This window comes from Mycteria americana, chromosome Z (genome assembly GCF_035582795.1).
Source record: "Mycteria americana isolate JAX WOST 10 ecotype Jacksonville Zoo and Gardens chromosome Z, USCA_MyAme_1.0, whole genome shotgun sequence".
Lineage (NCBI taxonomy): Eukaryota > Metazoa > Chordata > Aves > Ciconiiformes > Ciconiidae > Mycteria > Mycteria americana.
The window spans coordinates 20,000,661-20,017,868 of NC_134396.1; the positions used below are offsets into that span (position 1 = coordinate 20,000,661).

General features: G+C 38.5%; 1 protein-coding gene across 10 annotated transcripts in view; it reads left to right on the top strand.

Annotated features, from left to right (window-relative positions):
* Nucleotides 1–15,830, top strand: part of POC5 (POC5 centriolar protein) — a 33,517-nt gene extending 17,687 nt beyond the window's left edge. For 9 of the 10 annotated variants that reach the window (XM_075527035.1, XM_075527036.1, XM_075527032.1 and 6 more), the window contains 8 exons: nucleotides 140–316; nucleotides 3,122–3,226; nucleotides 4,476–4,655; nucleotides 5,778–5,940; nucleotides 11,573–11,682; nucleotides 12,498–12,611; nucleotides 13,501–13,677; nucleotides 15,372–15,830. In XM_075527035.1, the coding sequence (XP_075383150.1) occupies nucleotides 140–316; nucleotides 3,122–3,226; nucleotides 4,476–4,655; nucleotides 5,778–5,940; nucleotides 11,573–11,682; nucleotides 12,498–12,611; nucleotides 13,501–13,677; nucleotides 15,372–15,521 (1,176 nt within the window). In that variant the 3' untranslated portion in view covers nucleotides 15,522–15,830. The remainder of the gene's footprint in view (nucleotides 1–139; nucleotides 317–3,121; nucleotides 3,227–4,475; nucleotides 4,656–5,777; nucleotides 5,941–11,572; nucleotides 11,683–12,497; nucleotides 12,612–13,500; nucleotides 13,678–15,371) is intronic. The other variant, XM_075527039.1, reaches the window with a different exon arrangement.
* The last annotated feature ends 1,378 nt before the right edge of the window (nucleotides 15,831–17,208 follow it).

The window sequence follows — 17,208 nt, forward strand, 5'->3', positions numbered from 1 at the left end:
GATATAAACAGCCTTTGTAACGAAGGCATCACTGTAAATATTCATGTCTCCTTAATTGCTAAGTGTTTTAAGATTAAAAGAGTAGGGAGGAGGGAATAATTTTGCTAATTGCACTACTGGCATCCCTTTAACTTTTCAGACAAATGTTCTGACTGAATTGAGAAAATGGAAGCTTAGTTTGATCGAACATCACCAGCTTCAAATGAGACAAGAAAAAGAGAAACATGCTGCACATGTGAGGCAATTGAGCAATGAAATGGAAAACCTGAAGGAGTTGCTACATACTTATGAAATCTCTATTGGCAGAAAAGATGAGGTAGTAGTTCAATTTAATAATTCAACAGTTCCTCTCTTTCTAAAAATATCCACACTGAATTTTTGGGTCTGTCTCTTTGAATAACAGAATTGTTATTGTTACTTGCAGCAAGTAATATAGAGAAATAAATAATACATTTAGACTGTATAGTAGAAAAAGAATAATTTTTGCTAATAATATTGTCCATACTAACAATGGAAATTTAACATGTTTTATGTACAAGTTTTGCATTGTTTGCTTCTTAAATCTAGGGTCTATCGTTGTTCCTTATTTGTTTCATGAAGGTCACACTGGCTTAGATGAGTCTGTTAGCTCTTACACTTTAAAAGCCTTTAATTTTTGGAAAACCAATTGAATTGGTTTTCTTGAATTTTGAATGAGCATCAGTGTCCTGCATGTTAGAGTCGCTATTTTCTTATTCTTATTTGTACGAATGTAGAATTCTTAGGAATTCTTAGGAATTCTACATTTGCACAAATTCTTAGGTTTGTAAATTTGAGGTCTCTGCGTTATGCTTTTCTGCTATCAACAATATCAACAAGTTCAAAATTAAGTAGAATTGTGGAAATGGATATAAAATTTTGGCGTCCCTGCAATCACATAATGTAATTGAATCCTCTTATTGCTATCCTGAATTTTTAACCTTCTACTTGAGAACACTTAATGGAGTTTTGGTTTTTAATTCCTATTTACCTTTCTTTTTTTTTTTTTTTTTGAATGCCCATTGAGGGAGTTAAAATATGGAGGAAGATGATGTTCTTTGTCCATTTGGAAAACTCTCTAATCTTACAGACCAAGCAAATATAAATGTTGTAACATTACAAGAATAGGATTAGTATAATATCATTTAACTAGTACATATGTGCAGAACCACAGTTATTTCAGTGTATATCATTGAAACATATCTCATTCTGTTGGATAGCATTGTATGTTACTCACGTTTAATGCACTATAATTCTCAATGATACTTTGAAAGCAGTAGTTTTTTTCTGCTACCAAAGAAATTATTTATTGAACCAATTTTATAGTTCTGTTTCCCAAAAAAATTATTTTTTAGAAAATAAGAAAATTATTTGATTTAACGGTAGGTGGCAGTGCTTCCATGTATCGCACCATATTTACCAAAACTGCTGTATTCTGACATGGGCATAACCCAAAGTCTCACAAATATTATGAATACCGTAGATTCTTGTTTTCACACTGGAAATCTCACAAATGTTTTTTAATGGCAAAAATATACTAATTAACAAACATGGATTTAGGCTAAGACTTCTAGTGTGTATTAACAGGTATGCAGCATCTAAAGCTGGTGTTTTATGTTCGTACGTGATGCTTTTTCCACAAAAGTAATTAATTATTACATTCATTTCCTTTGTTTTCTCCTTTCTTATTGATTTGTTGACAATTTATGCAAATTTACTTCTAATTTTAAATAAATTCATTGTTATTTATATAGCTGAGACTATTCAGTTATTCTGAAACTGCAAAAAGCTAGAATTAGTCATATATAAGCAGAGAAAGTAGCTTATTCTAGATTTATTAAAATACAGTATTATGAAGAATTCATTCGTAAAAATAGAGATGGATCAGCTTTAAATTACTTCAGATATATCAAATTGACCTTTATTTGTTTGACTTCCATATTTTGAACACCTTAAAGAAACCAAGCTTTTGTCTAGTAATAGTTCATTAAACATTCTGAAGATTGACTGAAATGGTTTGTATGAAATTTTGTACTGAAACAAAATAGGAGTTTTGTACTATTTGCTAGATAACCTTGTTGATTTAAGGGTAAATTTATTTTAAGTATGATTCATTTCATTAATGTATGTTCAATAGTTATTGCACATAACATATGCAGCATAACATATTAACATATGTTAGCATATAACATCATAAAGCATTGTTCTTCGCAATATTTATGCAGTAGTTAAAATAACTTTGAGTTACTCCCAAGAGTGTCCCAATGTTTGTCACTGTTGCCCATTGGAGTTGCTCATGTGATGGATGGCAGAATCTAGCTTAAGAAGTTAGGAAAAAATATAGAGAAATACTCAGTGATTTGGTGTACCCAATATGCATCATGCCTGGCCTAATTTTTAGTCTGGGAACCTCAGCTGTTTCTGTATACTAATTAAAACGTATTTAGATGTTGGTGGTAAAAGTCCCTAGGTGCATTCTCTGTCCAGCAGGCCACTTTGCCTCTCAAATGTTTTGATTGCTATAGGCCTATATGATATCTTTCATGAGATCTTTTAAAGAGAATAACAGTTCTTAATCAGATTTTTCCAGTTCTTAGCAACTCCTTAGCTTGTTTATTCTGTTCAGAAAATTGAATAAGCTTTCTGCAGATAAATCGTTTCTTTACACTTCAGTTAATTAATAATGCAGCAAAGCAAACTTTTAATATAAGTGTTCCTGATTTATCAAAATTGTCTTTGCAAATAAGTGATTCTTCTGACCTTATACTACAGTAACATTTAATTATTAGAAAGTAGCACAGAAGCCTGCAGATGTAGGATGAAAAAACAAGTCAGCTGAACTTTTCCTAGAGCTACACAGTGAAAGTGTTTAAGTGCCGCAGTCTGAGTGTTGAAGCCACAGGAATTTTACTCCTGATTTGAACTCTGATTATTATTTCCTACTTGATTAGACTATAGGGAAGACTTAGTAGAAAGCGTCTGTTAAAAGCAAATGCTTTAATTGAAAAATAATGCATATTTGAAAAATGTTGCATAAAGTACATTCTATTTGTCTTTACAAAGATCGTTGCTATTGAAATAGCATTAATAAATATTTTTGCAGGTGATTACTAACTTGACCCAAGCATTAGAGAGGCAAAAGGAGAGAATAGAGTTGATGAGAAAGTTTACAGTGTGGCGGATTCAGCACATTAAAGCCAAACAAGAGGTATGTGTGCAAAATAAAAATGCAATGCAAATGAAACCTCTGGACTCAAAAGGGTCAGAGTTGCTGCAGTTCCTGCTACAGTTTGAATAAATGACAGTGTTGTATATTGATGTGTTTGACAATGTCAGCTAACAGTTTGAAAACATCAATTCTAAAAAGAACGCTGCTGTTGGAATACTCTCTAGGATGGGGAAAAAATCAAACCTATACTTGTCTTATATTGCCCCAATTACTGTGATCAGCTCACATAGTGTACAGTATCTGCATTTTGAAGTAGGCACTGGGGAAATCTCTATCAAAGTTTCAAACACGTTGCATTTGAACAGTCATGTGATACAGCATCCCATTTTTTGGAGAAGCCACTTTCACAATTAAAATTTCAGCTGCCCTCTTTTCTCACATTGCCAAAACTTGAAGTAGCTAAGAGCTAGTCGCATGCAAAATGTTGGGCATTGTGTCAGGCATCTGACAGTAAACAGTATACTAAGTGAAGTATGACAGAAAAGAAGGAACCCATGTTAAGACTGCAAACCTTTCCCATTCCAAGCTGTTGAAAAGGAGAATCTGTATTCAGGACCTTAGTTCATTGGTAGGGTTTCCTGGCTAGACTCAAGTTCATTGACACTATCCAAAACTCTGCTGATTTGCAGAGAGGTTTAGCCTTTTCTCTTTTCCTTCCCTCCCATCTTAGAATTTACCAGTAATTTGGAGTCTGTTTTTTACTCAGCTCTTTTTACTTTTTCTAATTCATTTCTGAAAAAAAAAAAATGCTGAAATACATTGTCTGATGACTATTTTGAAATAGAGTAGAATAATAGAAGATAGGTGTTTTATGCTAATCATCTGCAAACTTTATGACTGCAAGTTTTATATGGTTCCTGCAGTGAATCAAAATGTGCCACATACCCACTAAACGGCTTCACACATGCATGGTTACACCATATATGTGAGGTTGTCATTTAAGTGTCATTAAGCTAACCTATAACCTAGGAGTAACCTTTGTGTAACCTAGGAGTTTGCAAATATGGTTTCTTGTACTGGGGACAGTAACACTCCATAACATGTGTGCAGGAAGAAACACTGAGCTGCTGATGCTATGTTGTGTACCACTTCACTGCGGCACATGTAACTCAGTTTAGGTGTTCTTAGTGTGGTCTATGTAATAAGTCATAAAACAATAATCCACGCTCTCCTAAGTACTTAAATTTTTAGGAACTTGCATATGATATGGTTATATTTGTCTCCTAAGGAATATGCAAATAGAATAGCAGACAGACAATTCCGGACAGCTTTGATGAAGAAAGTATGGGCAGCATGGCGCACTCTTAGTGAAGAAAAATGGAAAGAAAAAGTAGCAAAAGCCTGTCAGTTAAGGGCAGAAGATGTCTGTGTTCAGCTCACCAATGATTATGAAGCCAAAATTGCAGAGGTAAAATAAGGTTTCTTTTTTTCATTCTTTCTCTCCTTTGCTCCCCCACCCCCATCCCTCCAAAGTATTTCTTTCTCAGCAAACTTGAAAAACATGAGGACTTTCCAGCAGAACAGAGCTGCAAGTACACAAGAAGATCTGAGGAGACTGAAGATCTCTACTATGGTTTCTAGATGTGCCTTTTTTTTTTTTCCCCCTGCATCTGGTGTAAAATGTTGCTGATCTGCACACACAGGTGAAGTAAATTGGACTCTTCCTGAAACAAGACAAATCTCTGCCCACCAATAGGGATGGTATTTGTTTTCTAAGAGCATGCTGTTAATATTGGCTATGCATTTTGAGGTCTTACTGAAGAAGACAATGGAAATAGAAGACCATTATTATTATGAATGATCATTATGAGTACAATATTTTTTCCTGTAACAGCTGCTCTGTTAAAGGCTGAATTTAAGTTTGGTTTTGGCTTCAACTTGCCAATTAAGCTTGTTAAAGAATTTTCAGAGCTTAAGGTGAAGTTATCAAAGTATGCATTGGTGCACAGTAAGTAAAGTTTTAAGAGAGACATTTTAAAAGATTTGTATTTTAACAAGAAATTAAACCTAGAATTTTAAGAACAGGCTTACCAAATGTGGTTTACCAGCACAAAAACAGCAAGTAGTGAGTTACAAAGGTAACTTGGTCTGTCTTTTCTCAGCATTTTTGTTTTTTTACAGTAGCAAGAAAAGAGAGATTGCTGATGACAATTCACCCTATGCTTAAATAGTTTTCTGGGAACACTTACTCTTCTGTTGAGCGAATCTATGTACCTGCAGAAATCTAGCTTGTGCCAGGTGCCTAACTTCTAAAAGACAAAAACTTGCAAGAGAGATTTCTGCTTAGCTGGTTAGGTACGGTCTGACAGTCCTTTTGAATGCACTCTTGTCCTTGGTGTGCTCTAGTACAAATAACGTGCTGTAGTACAAAGAAATAACAGGTAGCTGTTCATCTCTGGTGAACCAGAGATTCTGAAGTGAAAATGCGTCTTTGTAAAAGTAGTAAGTGACTTTTAAAGGTAATTGAGGCATACGTTCATAGTTTGCATTCACAAGTACAAGACAGTTGTTTCCTTATTCTCTTTTGTAGCTAACTGCTACTTTGGAACAGACAAAAGCTGAGATTCTGCGACTGCACAGTGAAAGAGAACAGTATGAAGACACCATGAAGAAAGCCTTTATGCGTGGTGTATGTGCTTTGAATCTGGAAGCAATGACCATGTTTCAGGGCAAGGACAGTAAGACAGATCCTGGTCAGTGTAAAAAGCAGCTGTAATCTGATAGTGTGGGTGGGTTTTTGTTGGGTTTGTTTGTTTGGGGGGGTTTGTTTGTTTTAAAGGATTCTCCCTTTTCACTTGTTTTTTGTTTTGTTTTTTTTTAAATTTATTTTAATATGAGGAATTGTGGCAATACAGAGTTTATCAAACTCTTCCTGCTTTAAAAAGTCCTGTTGAATATGTTGAGAAATATGCTGATGCTGAACTTTGTACTGCTGTAGTTGAAAGGTGGAACATGTTGTCTTCATCCTGCCTTGCTGTGAGGGTGGTAACCTGCAACTGAAGGCAGAACCAGAAGCCAGGGATGGCAAACTTCTTAAAATACTGTGGAAGATAAACCTGGGTGCTGACAGAGTAATGGTGGGGTGAGGGGAAAATCCTGGAAAACCCTTCTCTGTTCTCTGGAATCTTAGTGTGCAGTGAATCTGCTTTTCCCAGACAGTTCTCCCTTCTTCCTTAATCTTGCCTTTTAATGCAAAAAGGGCAAGTAAATCTCCCAGGTTCTGTATTTAGTTGGAGTTCTGTGCCAGCACAGGAAACCATGTGATGGTTTAGCCATGTGATGGTTGGAGGCTGTCTTGGGCAGAGCGATCATGAAATGATAGAGTTTTTGATACGTGGTGAAGCAGTGAGGGGGGTCAGCAAAACTGCCACCTTAGACTTCCGGAGGGCAGACTTTGGCCTGTTTAGGAGACTGGTCGAGAGAGTCCCCTAGGAGGCAGCCCTAAAGGGCAAAGGAGTCCAGGAAGGCTGGACATTCCTTAAGGAGGAAGTCCTAAAGGCACAAGAGCAGGCTGTCCCCAGGTGCCGAAAGACGAGCCGGTGGGGAAGAAGACCAGCCTGGCTGACTAGAGAGCTCTGGCTCGAACTCAGGAAAAAGAGGAGAGTCTATGACCTTTGGAAGAAGGGGCAGGCAACTCAGGAGGACTACAAAGGTGTAGCAAGGCTGTGCAGGGAGAAAATTAGAAGGGCCAAAGCCGAGCTAGAGCTCAATCTGGCTACTGCCGTAGAATACAACAAAAAATACTTCTTCAAATGCATTAGCAGCAAAAGGAGAGCTGAGGAGAATCTCCAGCCCCTAGTAGATGGGGGAGGGAACACAGTGACCAAGGATGAGGAAAAGGCTGAGGTACTTAATGCCTTCTTTGCCTCAGTCTTTAATAGCAGGGCCAATTGTTCTCTGGGTACCCAGCCCCTGGAGTTGGAAGACAGGGATGGGGACCAGAACGGAGCCCCCATAATCCAGGGGGAAATGGTTAGTGACCTGCTGCACCACTTAGACACTCACAAGTCTATGGGGCCTGATGAGATCCACCCGAGAGTACTGAAGGAACTGGCAGATGTGCTCACCAAGCCCCTTTCCATCATTTACCAGCAGTCCTGGTTAACTGGGGAGGTCCCAGGTGACTGCAGATTAGCTAATGTGATGCCCATCTTCAAGAAGGGCCAGAAGGAGGACCCGGGGAACTACAGGCCTGTCAGCCTGACCTCGGTGCCGGGGAAGCTGATGGAGCAGATCATCTTGAGTGCTATCGCATGGCATGTAGAGGATAACCAAGGGATCAAGCCCAGCCAGCATGGGTTTAGGAAAGGCAGGTCCTGCTTGACCAACCTGATCTCCTTCTATGACAAGGTGACCCGCCTAATGGATGAGGGGAAGGCTGTGGATGTTGTCTATCTAGACTTCAGTAAAGCCTTTGACACGGTTTCCCACAGCATTCTCCTGGAGAAACTGGCTGCTCATGGCTTGGACGGGTGTACTCTTCGCTGGGTAAAGAACTGGCTGGATGGCCAGGCCCAAAGAGTGATGGTGAATGGAGTTTACTCCAGTTGGCGGCCGGTCACAAGCGGTGTCCCCCAGGGCTCTGTGTTGGGGCCAGTCCTGTTTAATATCTTTATCAATGATCTGGACGAAGGGATCGAGTGCACCCTCAGTAAGTTTGCAGACAACACCAAGTTGTGTGGGAGTGTTGATCTGCTTGAGGGTAGGAAGGCTCTGCAGAGGGACCTGGACAGGCTGGATCGATGGGCCGAGGTCAGTTGTATGAGGTTCAACAAGGCCAAGTGCAAGGTCCTGCACTTGGGCCACAGCAACCCCATGCAACGCTACAGGCTTGGGGAAGAGTGGCTGGAAAGCTGCCCAGCAGAGAAGGACCTGGGGGTGTTGGTTAACAGCCGCCTGAATATGAGCCAGCAGTGTGCCCAGGCGGCCAAGAAAGCCAATGGCATCCTGGCTTGTATCAAAAATAGCGTGGCCAGTAGGACTAGGGAAGTGATCGTGCCCCTGTACTCGGCACTGGTGAGGCCGCACCTCGAATACTGTGTTCAGTTTTGGGCCCCTCACTACAAGAGAGACATTGAGGTGCTTGAGCGTGTCCAGAGAAGGGCAACGAAGCTGGTGAAGGGTCTGGAGCAGAAGTCTTATGAGGAGCGGCTGAGGGAGCTGGGACTGTTTAGTCTGGAGAAAAGGAGGCTGAGGGGAGACCTTATTGCTCTCTACAACTACCTGAAAGGAGGTTGTAGAGAGGTGGGGGTCAGTCTCTTCTCCCAGGTAACAAGTGATAGGACGAGAGGGAATGGCCTCAAGTTGCACCAGGGGAGGTTTAGACTGGATATTAGGAAATTTTTCTTCACTGAAAGGGTTATCAAGCATTGGAACAGGCTGCCCAGGGAAGTGGTTGAGCCGCCATCCCTGGAGGTATTTAAAGGACGTTTGGATGAGGTGCTTAGGGACATGGTGTAGTGGTGGTCTTGGTAGTGTTAGGTTTATGGTTGGACTTGATGATCTTAAAGGTCTTTTCCAACCTATACGATTCTGTGATTTTGTGAAACACCAGTATAATTGTATCAGCAGCACACATAAAACTTGTGTAGCTACACAGGGGAAGATCTGCACACCCCTTACTGATGTAATGAAATCATCCACTCAGAGTGAGACAGTCTATAGCAGTAGGAGCATAATCATGCTGGTGCAGCAGTCTACATGAAAGAGAAAATAGCTATGCCAGCCAAAGTGTCACAGCTGTACATGTGGCTTAAGAACCGGCTGTACTGGCAAGCAGTTATTAATGGCCTTAGACAAGTTAACTTCAATTGTTAAACTTAACAATCTTATACTAGAAGTTTCTGAACTACTTCAGAGAAATTAATCCCCAAAAATGTAGATGTGAAGAGGAAATAAAAGCCTGAAGACGGTGTAAGAGGATACTTACCTGAGCAGCTGTCTGAGCCTGTTAAACATATACAGTATTTGTGCAGTTGCTTGGGAAACTAGAATATGACATTGGCTAAGTGCAGTAGCTGTGTGCTAGTAAAAACATAGGATCAGTATTTGGGGAAGGTAAAGAATGAATGATTTCTTGAAGAGACTGAGTTTGGGAATAAAGTTACAGGGCATTGCCGAAGTACATTATTTTTCACTGTGTTGTAAATTAAGACCTACTCTCTCTTGAAGCTTTATCTTATATTTGTTTGTTTATTTTTCAAAAACGCGCAACAGACAGTGGGTCTCCCAAATAATGATGGGTAACTGAGTGGTGTGAAATAGGAAAGCATTGTTTCTGTAAACCTGTAAAGAAGAGGGTAAGTAGGAAGTAAATGAAGAAAACTGAGCTCTAGGACTGCCATGACCAACCCCTGGGTTTCATGGACCAAACTTTTTTCTTGATTTTTACTATGAAGCAGGAGCTGATACTCTGTACAGACACAGTACCTAGAGATTTTGCTGTGCTGGATAACGCTGGGGTGTCTGTACCCAACTTTTTGGGTGTCCAGCATCATACTTTTTAATTTCCTGTGGTCACTGTAGTCCTCATCAGGCTTCATAACATCTCACAGTCTCTGTTGTCCTTGGTCCCATGCCTGCCATCTTCTTCCACTGCCTCTCATACCACCTTCTCCCCTGCCCCAAGCACACCATCTCTTGCTACAGCCAGATGGTGCTTTTAATAAAGTAAGTTACATAATTATTTAATATGGTTGTACAACCGTTTATTTCCATTCTTCCTCGGGTATAACAGAACAGTGATCAGGACATCAGGGGACTTCAAAGATCAGATTAGATGATTATTGTGATTTGTTCTAGTCCTGTAATCTGAGGACATTAAAACTTTGATGTGCCAGAGTCAGTCAGTGATTATATATTAATATGAACACTGCAGTGCCACCTACTGTCATTGGAAATAAAAGCAGAATTTGGTCCCTTTACAGATTTATTACTATTAGGTTATTATAATGTACATTTAATACAGATACAATATACAAATAACATACATATAATATACATTATAATGTAGGTTAATTAACAGTGTGCAAGTATCATAACCTTAATGGGTCCATAACATTTGGAGTCAATGTTGATGGTCTAAAATCTATCTGGCTGATTTACTGACAGATTTTTTAAAAATATTTTATTAAAACAAATATTATATTATTTTTAACCTCTTCATTTAAAGGAACATTGAAGCCACAAGAATTCATGACTTTTTACTTTAAAAAAACTTAACACTGCTTTTTTAGGTAACATAGATCAGATCTGATTGGTCTGTAACTATGCGTTGGTACTGTCTATGCTTAAGCTTAATGCGTGTGTACATATATATGTACAAAATGCATAATCTGGCATACTTTCACTCTTGAAATCTTTGAGTATTGCACCAATTTGAACTACCTTCCTTACATTTTTCCTGCTCACTTCAAGAGAAAAACAAACAAAAAAAACCCAAAATCACAACTACCACATGGTGTCACTCTAGTACCTGGAATGAGCAAAGTTCCCTTGTCCTGGAACTGCTGCTAGCATCATCCGCTTCAGAAATAGGAGAGTAAATAAGAATACCTCTCTCTGCTTCCTTTAAGGAAGTTTGTATTCTAAAGGAAAAGGCTGAAGCTGCTTGGAAAAGATAGTTGGGCTTAGATCTGCAGATCTGACGTCCCCAGGATGTCTGCATTGCGAGACAAAAGAATCGTGGATGGATTTTGCGCAAGCTCAGGCTTACCCAGCTGGTGGGGGGAGATGAGGGCTGTAGGGCGTCCATAGGTCGTCCCAGCCCTACAGCCAGGATGTGGGCAGCGTCCAGCCATTGTATGTGGAGATGAGATGCTGCTGAGCATGATCTGTCGCTCCTTGAAATTGCAGTACATTCTCAGGAAAGTTAAAATAACATTTTATTTTACTGACAGTGAGCCCCCTTAAGGATCTGATGCCCTCACAGAAGTCCAGTATGGCCCTTCTGTGTTTTGCTGCTCTCTACCTGAACTGGATTTTGGCCCTTAGCATAAGAGCAGCTCACTGGATTTAGTATTGGCAAGCAGTACGGGGAACCTCGGTTCTTTGCACTACAGGTATGTGACAAGTGCCAGAGGGATGTTGAGGCATAACACAGAAACACGCCCCTTGGAAAATATTATTTCCAAGCATCTGAAAAGAAAAGAGTCAAATACAGGAATGTTTATATATGTACCTATAAAGAACAGGCTGATCCTTTTAATTAGATTATACAGAAATCCTGAAGGACTAGTAAAATTTTTACTGTGACTTATCTCTTTTTTCCCCTTAGGGTTTGCTAGATTATGTGCTGATCCCATTACTTTGTCTTTCTAATAATAGATGTAGGAAGTAGGAGAAATGATAACGTTGCAGGAAGGCTACCTCCTTCGCAATATAATCCTCCCTCACCACCACCTCCACCAGCAACTGCTCTTCAGCTGGAAGACATGGTAAGCATGTAGCTGGAACAGAACTGTATTTGCTTGTGACAAAAGTGAACTTCCTCTGTTGAAGCTTTTTAAAGATAAAAGCCATAGCCCGTGAATTGAAGGAATTTCAAGACAGTCTAAGTGTAAAAAGAAACCTGTGGGTATGTTCAGACTGCATGGTGTAAATGAAGTGACTGGGGCACAGCTGCTGTGATTTGCTATACTTTCATTAAGCATTTTATTTTTATGAAAATGCATTAAACTAATGAAGACAAGGTCACTATAATAAGCACAATTTGCTCTCTAAGGTTCTTTCTGGAAAAAAGCTGTTAAAAGTTTTTTGCAAAAAAACCTGAGCTTAATATAATCTGAAAAGAAGAAAAGCTGGCTTGACTTGAAGCTTTTTTTTTTTTTTTTTTTAAAAGTGTAACATATGTAGACATTGAGGGAACTCAGCTTATTGTCTTGTCATGTCAGCTTAGCCAGATCATTATCCAGTAGCTTGGATGTTCTGGACCTGCCCTGGAGTCATGCTGAAGACCTTGCCACTGTAAAACAATTTCCTGCTAGAGTGCAGGTTAGAGCAGAGATGTGCTTGCCTCTCTTCCTGATTTTTCGTTCTAATAGTATCAAATGTTACTCACACTGTTTCTACAATTTTTAGACAAGTATTTTTAAATTAGCCAGAAAACAGTAGAACTACAGATAAAATATCTGCAAAGAAGTTAAATTTAGAAGAGTAATTGGAATAGTCAAAAAACTGACTACCTAAAGAGTAAAACTGTATTTTCTAGAAAGTTATACTCATTCTTTGTAAACTCTGGTTTCATTCACAGTTTTCTACCCACCTGGGTCATGCAAGCACTTCTCAGACCAGGCTAGATTCTGATTCTCCAGTAATCGTCACTAGCACAGCTGCAGGATCTGGTGTGGTGTCAACTCAAAAACTGGTAACATGCTAAAATTAACTTTTTTTTTTTAAGGCGTAATTATAACAAATACTAGTTTGGGTATTGTTATTTCCGCATTTTTTCAGAGCAACACAAGTATGTGGTTGAGGAAATTGCCATAGAATTTACATAGCTGTGTGAAGACACTAGCTTGCAATAAATGGTCATTCATGTTACAGAAACCCATTTATGTTAGAAGCAATTTTAAATGATTGGGTGGGGGGGGAGAAATGTGACAAAATGAAGAATAGAAGAGTGCATGTACACTTAGGTATGGCGCAACAGGAAGAATTGGTGTTTCACATGATACCATTTTGCTCTGGAAAGAATATGCTTTGCTTTAGCATCCTGCTGTTTGAAATGTCTCTCTTATTCTTTCTTCTGTATTTGTGGCTAAACTGTCCTTTTTACTTTTCTCCACTGTCTTCTGCATTGCTCTCCTTTATTTTTCCCATCTGATAGAGTTTGCTCCCAGCTGACAGAGAAAGATGCAGCATTTTACTGCATGGAAGCTTTTTTGTATCTGCTATGTCACGGCTAGAAAGACTTTCCAGGGTGATGGAAGTGCCTGCAGCTGTCACCTGAGTATGCAACCAGTGAGCAAAGCTAAAATATCCGTGCTGCTTGATTTTTATCAATTTAGCCTTACTCCCCTTAGGATAGAAGTCACTTGCTCAAAACGCTATCTCATACTTAGAGTGGAAAAAGATGGAATAAACCAGGTTGCAACTGGGTGGAGCAAATTCAGTCCCATATAACATAAGTGGATTACCTGCAACATCCCATGTTCTGTTTAGGCACGTGGCTGATAAAACTAAGCAGATATACTAGAGCATTGTAAATACTATGTTTAGAATTTTTTACTAACTAATACTTAATTTATTTGTAGCCCATGGCAAAAGTAATAACATCTGCTCAACAGAAAGCAGGAAGAACAATCACTGCTCGAATCACAGGCCGAGCTGATATGGGACAAAAAGCCAGAATTTGTGGTAGTTTAGCAGTGATGGGAGTTGCTCCACCCATGAGTTCAGTCATTGTTGAAAAACATCACCCAGTCACTCAGGTAAGTCAGAATTATGCTTGTACCAGTATTCTTATTACAACATATCTGGTAGTAGTTTAAAGAAAAATGACCACTGTGAAGAGATATTAGACAAGGCTTAGACTTGAGTCCTGTTTAAAATAACAAACAGTATTGTGTTTGGGCTGGGTAGAAGGCACTGATGAGGAGTGGAAGTAAATATTGCCACCTTAATCTATTTGTCTTGTTTCTGTAGTAATTATTTCACAGGTATAGTAGTCTTGGCTGTCTGTTTCTTGGCCAGCTCTTCCCTGAGTGTTCCTCTTTGTAGAATTGGTCAGTTGGTCAGCAATGTTTGGTGTCATCACCATGCAACCACCAAGACAAGCTTTGTGGTGTATAGCAGGAGAGTGACTGAACCAGAGGTGGTAGAGAGAGAGATTAGACTGACAGGCTGAGCATAGCAAATTACTGGGGAAAAAAGTAAAACCCTTGTCCAGAGGCTATCAAATTCATCACGCCTGCTTGTTGTATTTTGAGTCTTACCCCCTGCCATTTATCCTGAAGAAAACACTGAAATAAGTGCATTAATAGGGTATGAAACCAAACATGCAAGACAACTGTAAGCAGTGGCCTAAATGGCCTAGGCAATTGCTACACTTTTAGACCAATCTGAGCAAAAAGTGTTTTTGACTGGAGGTGTATGAAACAGTTGAAGATTTTTTTTTTATATTTTTAACCTGTAAAGTAGGATCTGACTTTTCTCTGTGCTATCTGAAAGTCCAGTTTCTCTTCAGTGATACTGCCAGAACCAGCAGAGCTACACTGGTCCCTCAATTTGAGTTGGAGATACTGGTAACTGTCCGTGGGGACAGTTCTGAGGGATGTTCTGCTTTCACTCATTTCCTGCAGTGAATCAGAGCCCTGTGGCAGGCTGCTCATAGCTTTTGAGAATTTGGGCTCCTAAGCAGAAATTCATATTTAAATTGAATGTCCTTAGGGGGTTAGAGGTTTGGTGTGAGACTTCTTTCATTAAGAACAATTTCTGGAATCAGATTGTGTGACTAGTGTAACAAGTAAAGTACCTGAACTACAGTACCAAAACCTGACTTCTAAAAATGTAATAAATGTGACAGTCCCAGAGATATATTCCATATACTCTTTCTGCAAATAAATGCCTAAGTGGAAGTCAATCAGACTGAAGTATTTCTCTTTAATTAATCTGACAGGGGAGAGAGTTTACCTTGACTAAAAGCAGAATGACTACTGTTTATTGCAGTAAGGTAGCTAGTTTTTTGGGGAAAAAATTCATTGTTGTTAAATGAATGCAAACCTTTTCCTTTTGGAGACCAGAGACCTTTCAGAGACTTCCTCATAGCAAATACTGAACTTCAAAAGGAATGTTGGCATGATTAAGTTAGCACTACAGAGAAAAATGCAGAACAATTTGGTAAAAAAACCAAACCAACCAGCCTTGAAATAAGATTGAGGTGATAAAAGCTCAGGGTACCTAGTTAATTGGAAGTTTAGGACTTTATTTTCTAAAAAGTATATTACAGATAAGGAAGGAAGAAAATTACTCATTCTGTTAAAGTAACCTTTTTTTTTTTTTGAGATGGGTATTTCAGTCTGCTGCATTGCAAATCTTTTTGTTTAAACTACAGCTCACTTACAGCTATTTTAATGGGAATTTTTTTGTGCCATTAAGTGTTTTGATGTATCTGATAACTTTTCAGCAAACGATATCCCAAGCCGCTGCTGCTAAATATCCTCGAACTGTGCTCCATTATTCTGGTTCTACCACTGTGAGACCTGCAGGACAAGTTGGGCGAATGCTTCAGGGCCAAACTCATACCAGTGTTCAGTCAATAAAAGTTGTTGACTGAGTGAGTATTTTTCTCACCGGTGGGGGGTTTTATCAAGGTACAATGTAAACCTCTTCCCAGTCTTTTCATTTTCAGATTTGATGAAGAAAGGCCTAAAGTATGTATCATGTTTTTACTCTTTTTCTAAAAATATCTTTTTTTAAAGTAAAAGTGCTTTTATAGTAAACATCTGGAGGGGAAAAAAAGAACTTGAAATGTTGTTCTACCTCCAAACTATTTGAGAACTTATTTTATTAAGATAAACACTTTTTATTTAAGGAATCTTTTGCACACTTTTAAATAAAGGATGTAATGTGCTTTTTGTCTGAATCTCTTTGTTTAGTTCCAATGTTACTAACATATACTTTCAAGTGAAAATTAAATTTATTTTTGTTACATATGCTTTTAGTTGCTTATGCAACTACGTGTAGTTGACATGCATTTTAATTATATCCTAGAACAGCATACTTAATTGAAGAATAACAGGGTGGTAGCCTTCACACCCCGGGTGCAACTTGGGCCAGGTGAGGTACTGAGTCCATCAAATGGTTAAACATTCTCATTTTCCAAACTAATGTTGCAGAACATGATGCATACCTCTCAGGATCTAAGAATTTGTGATCTTAGATCCCTAATTCCAAAACCTGAGGATTTACCAGTCTGTTCTTCATATTCCTGTGATGCTCTGCAGCCATGTTAAAACAGGTTGCAGACAAGAGGGCAGTCAGGTGTAAGACTTCAGACTAAGATAGAGATCTTAATCTTTTTAGTACAAACAATAAGATTCAGTACAAAATAATGCTAGCTATACATATAGACAGACAAGGCAATTCAATTCTTCCATTACATGATAAAACTATTGCTATTTTGTTACAGAGAAGACTACAAAGATAGACATTTTACATAATTTTACATACTGAAATGTATTCAGTAATGAGAAAACCTTTAAACATGTTCAGCAAGATACCACCAAATATTAATTCAAGACATGAACAAGAAATACGTAAATAATTGCTAGATGTGTTAAGTATTAAATATCAAATGTTCTTTTTTGAGTATATATACAAAGGTATGCCATGATAGAAAACTCTGCAGCCAGCCACACATGGTTTTAGACATGACACTTCCGTGTATTTTCACTACATATATCAAATGCTGAAGAGGAAAGACTTGTTTAATTAGTGCTAGGATTAGGACAAGATAAAAGCCCTCTTCAGACAGGAACACTATAATCCTAGCAAGACTTTATAAAAACCTGAATCCCAAATGAGGCCAGGTGCCAACCTATTTCTGGAAGTGTTGATTTATACACATAATTTTCACTTATTAAATTTAATTTCTTTCAGGTAGAAAACATCTCATTTACATTTCATGTCAAACACAAAATAGCTTAATTTGCAGTTCCAATACGGAATTAGTGTATCAATGTTAAGCCAGGTGTAGAAATTGTAGGGGGGTGGTTCTTGGTTAGCAGTATAGTCATAAATTACCAGCCACCCATTCACTCTTAAATTCTTTAAATCACTGTATAGCTAGCATATGAGAAAGAGCCAACCAATATTTTAGGAGTGCATGTTCTTCTAGCTTGGAAAAAGTCATACAACTTCAAAATAGGTTTTTGCTTCCAGAAAAGATACTATTTGTATTTGAAAGGCACTTTCCATCTAGCATGTAATTCCATCATATATGCCATGTTTTATTGATGAAC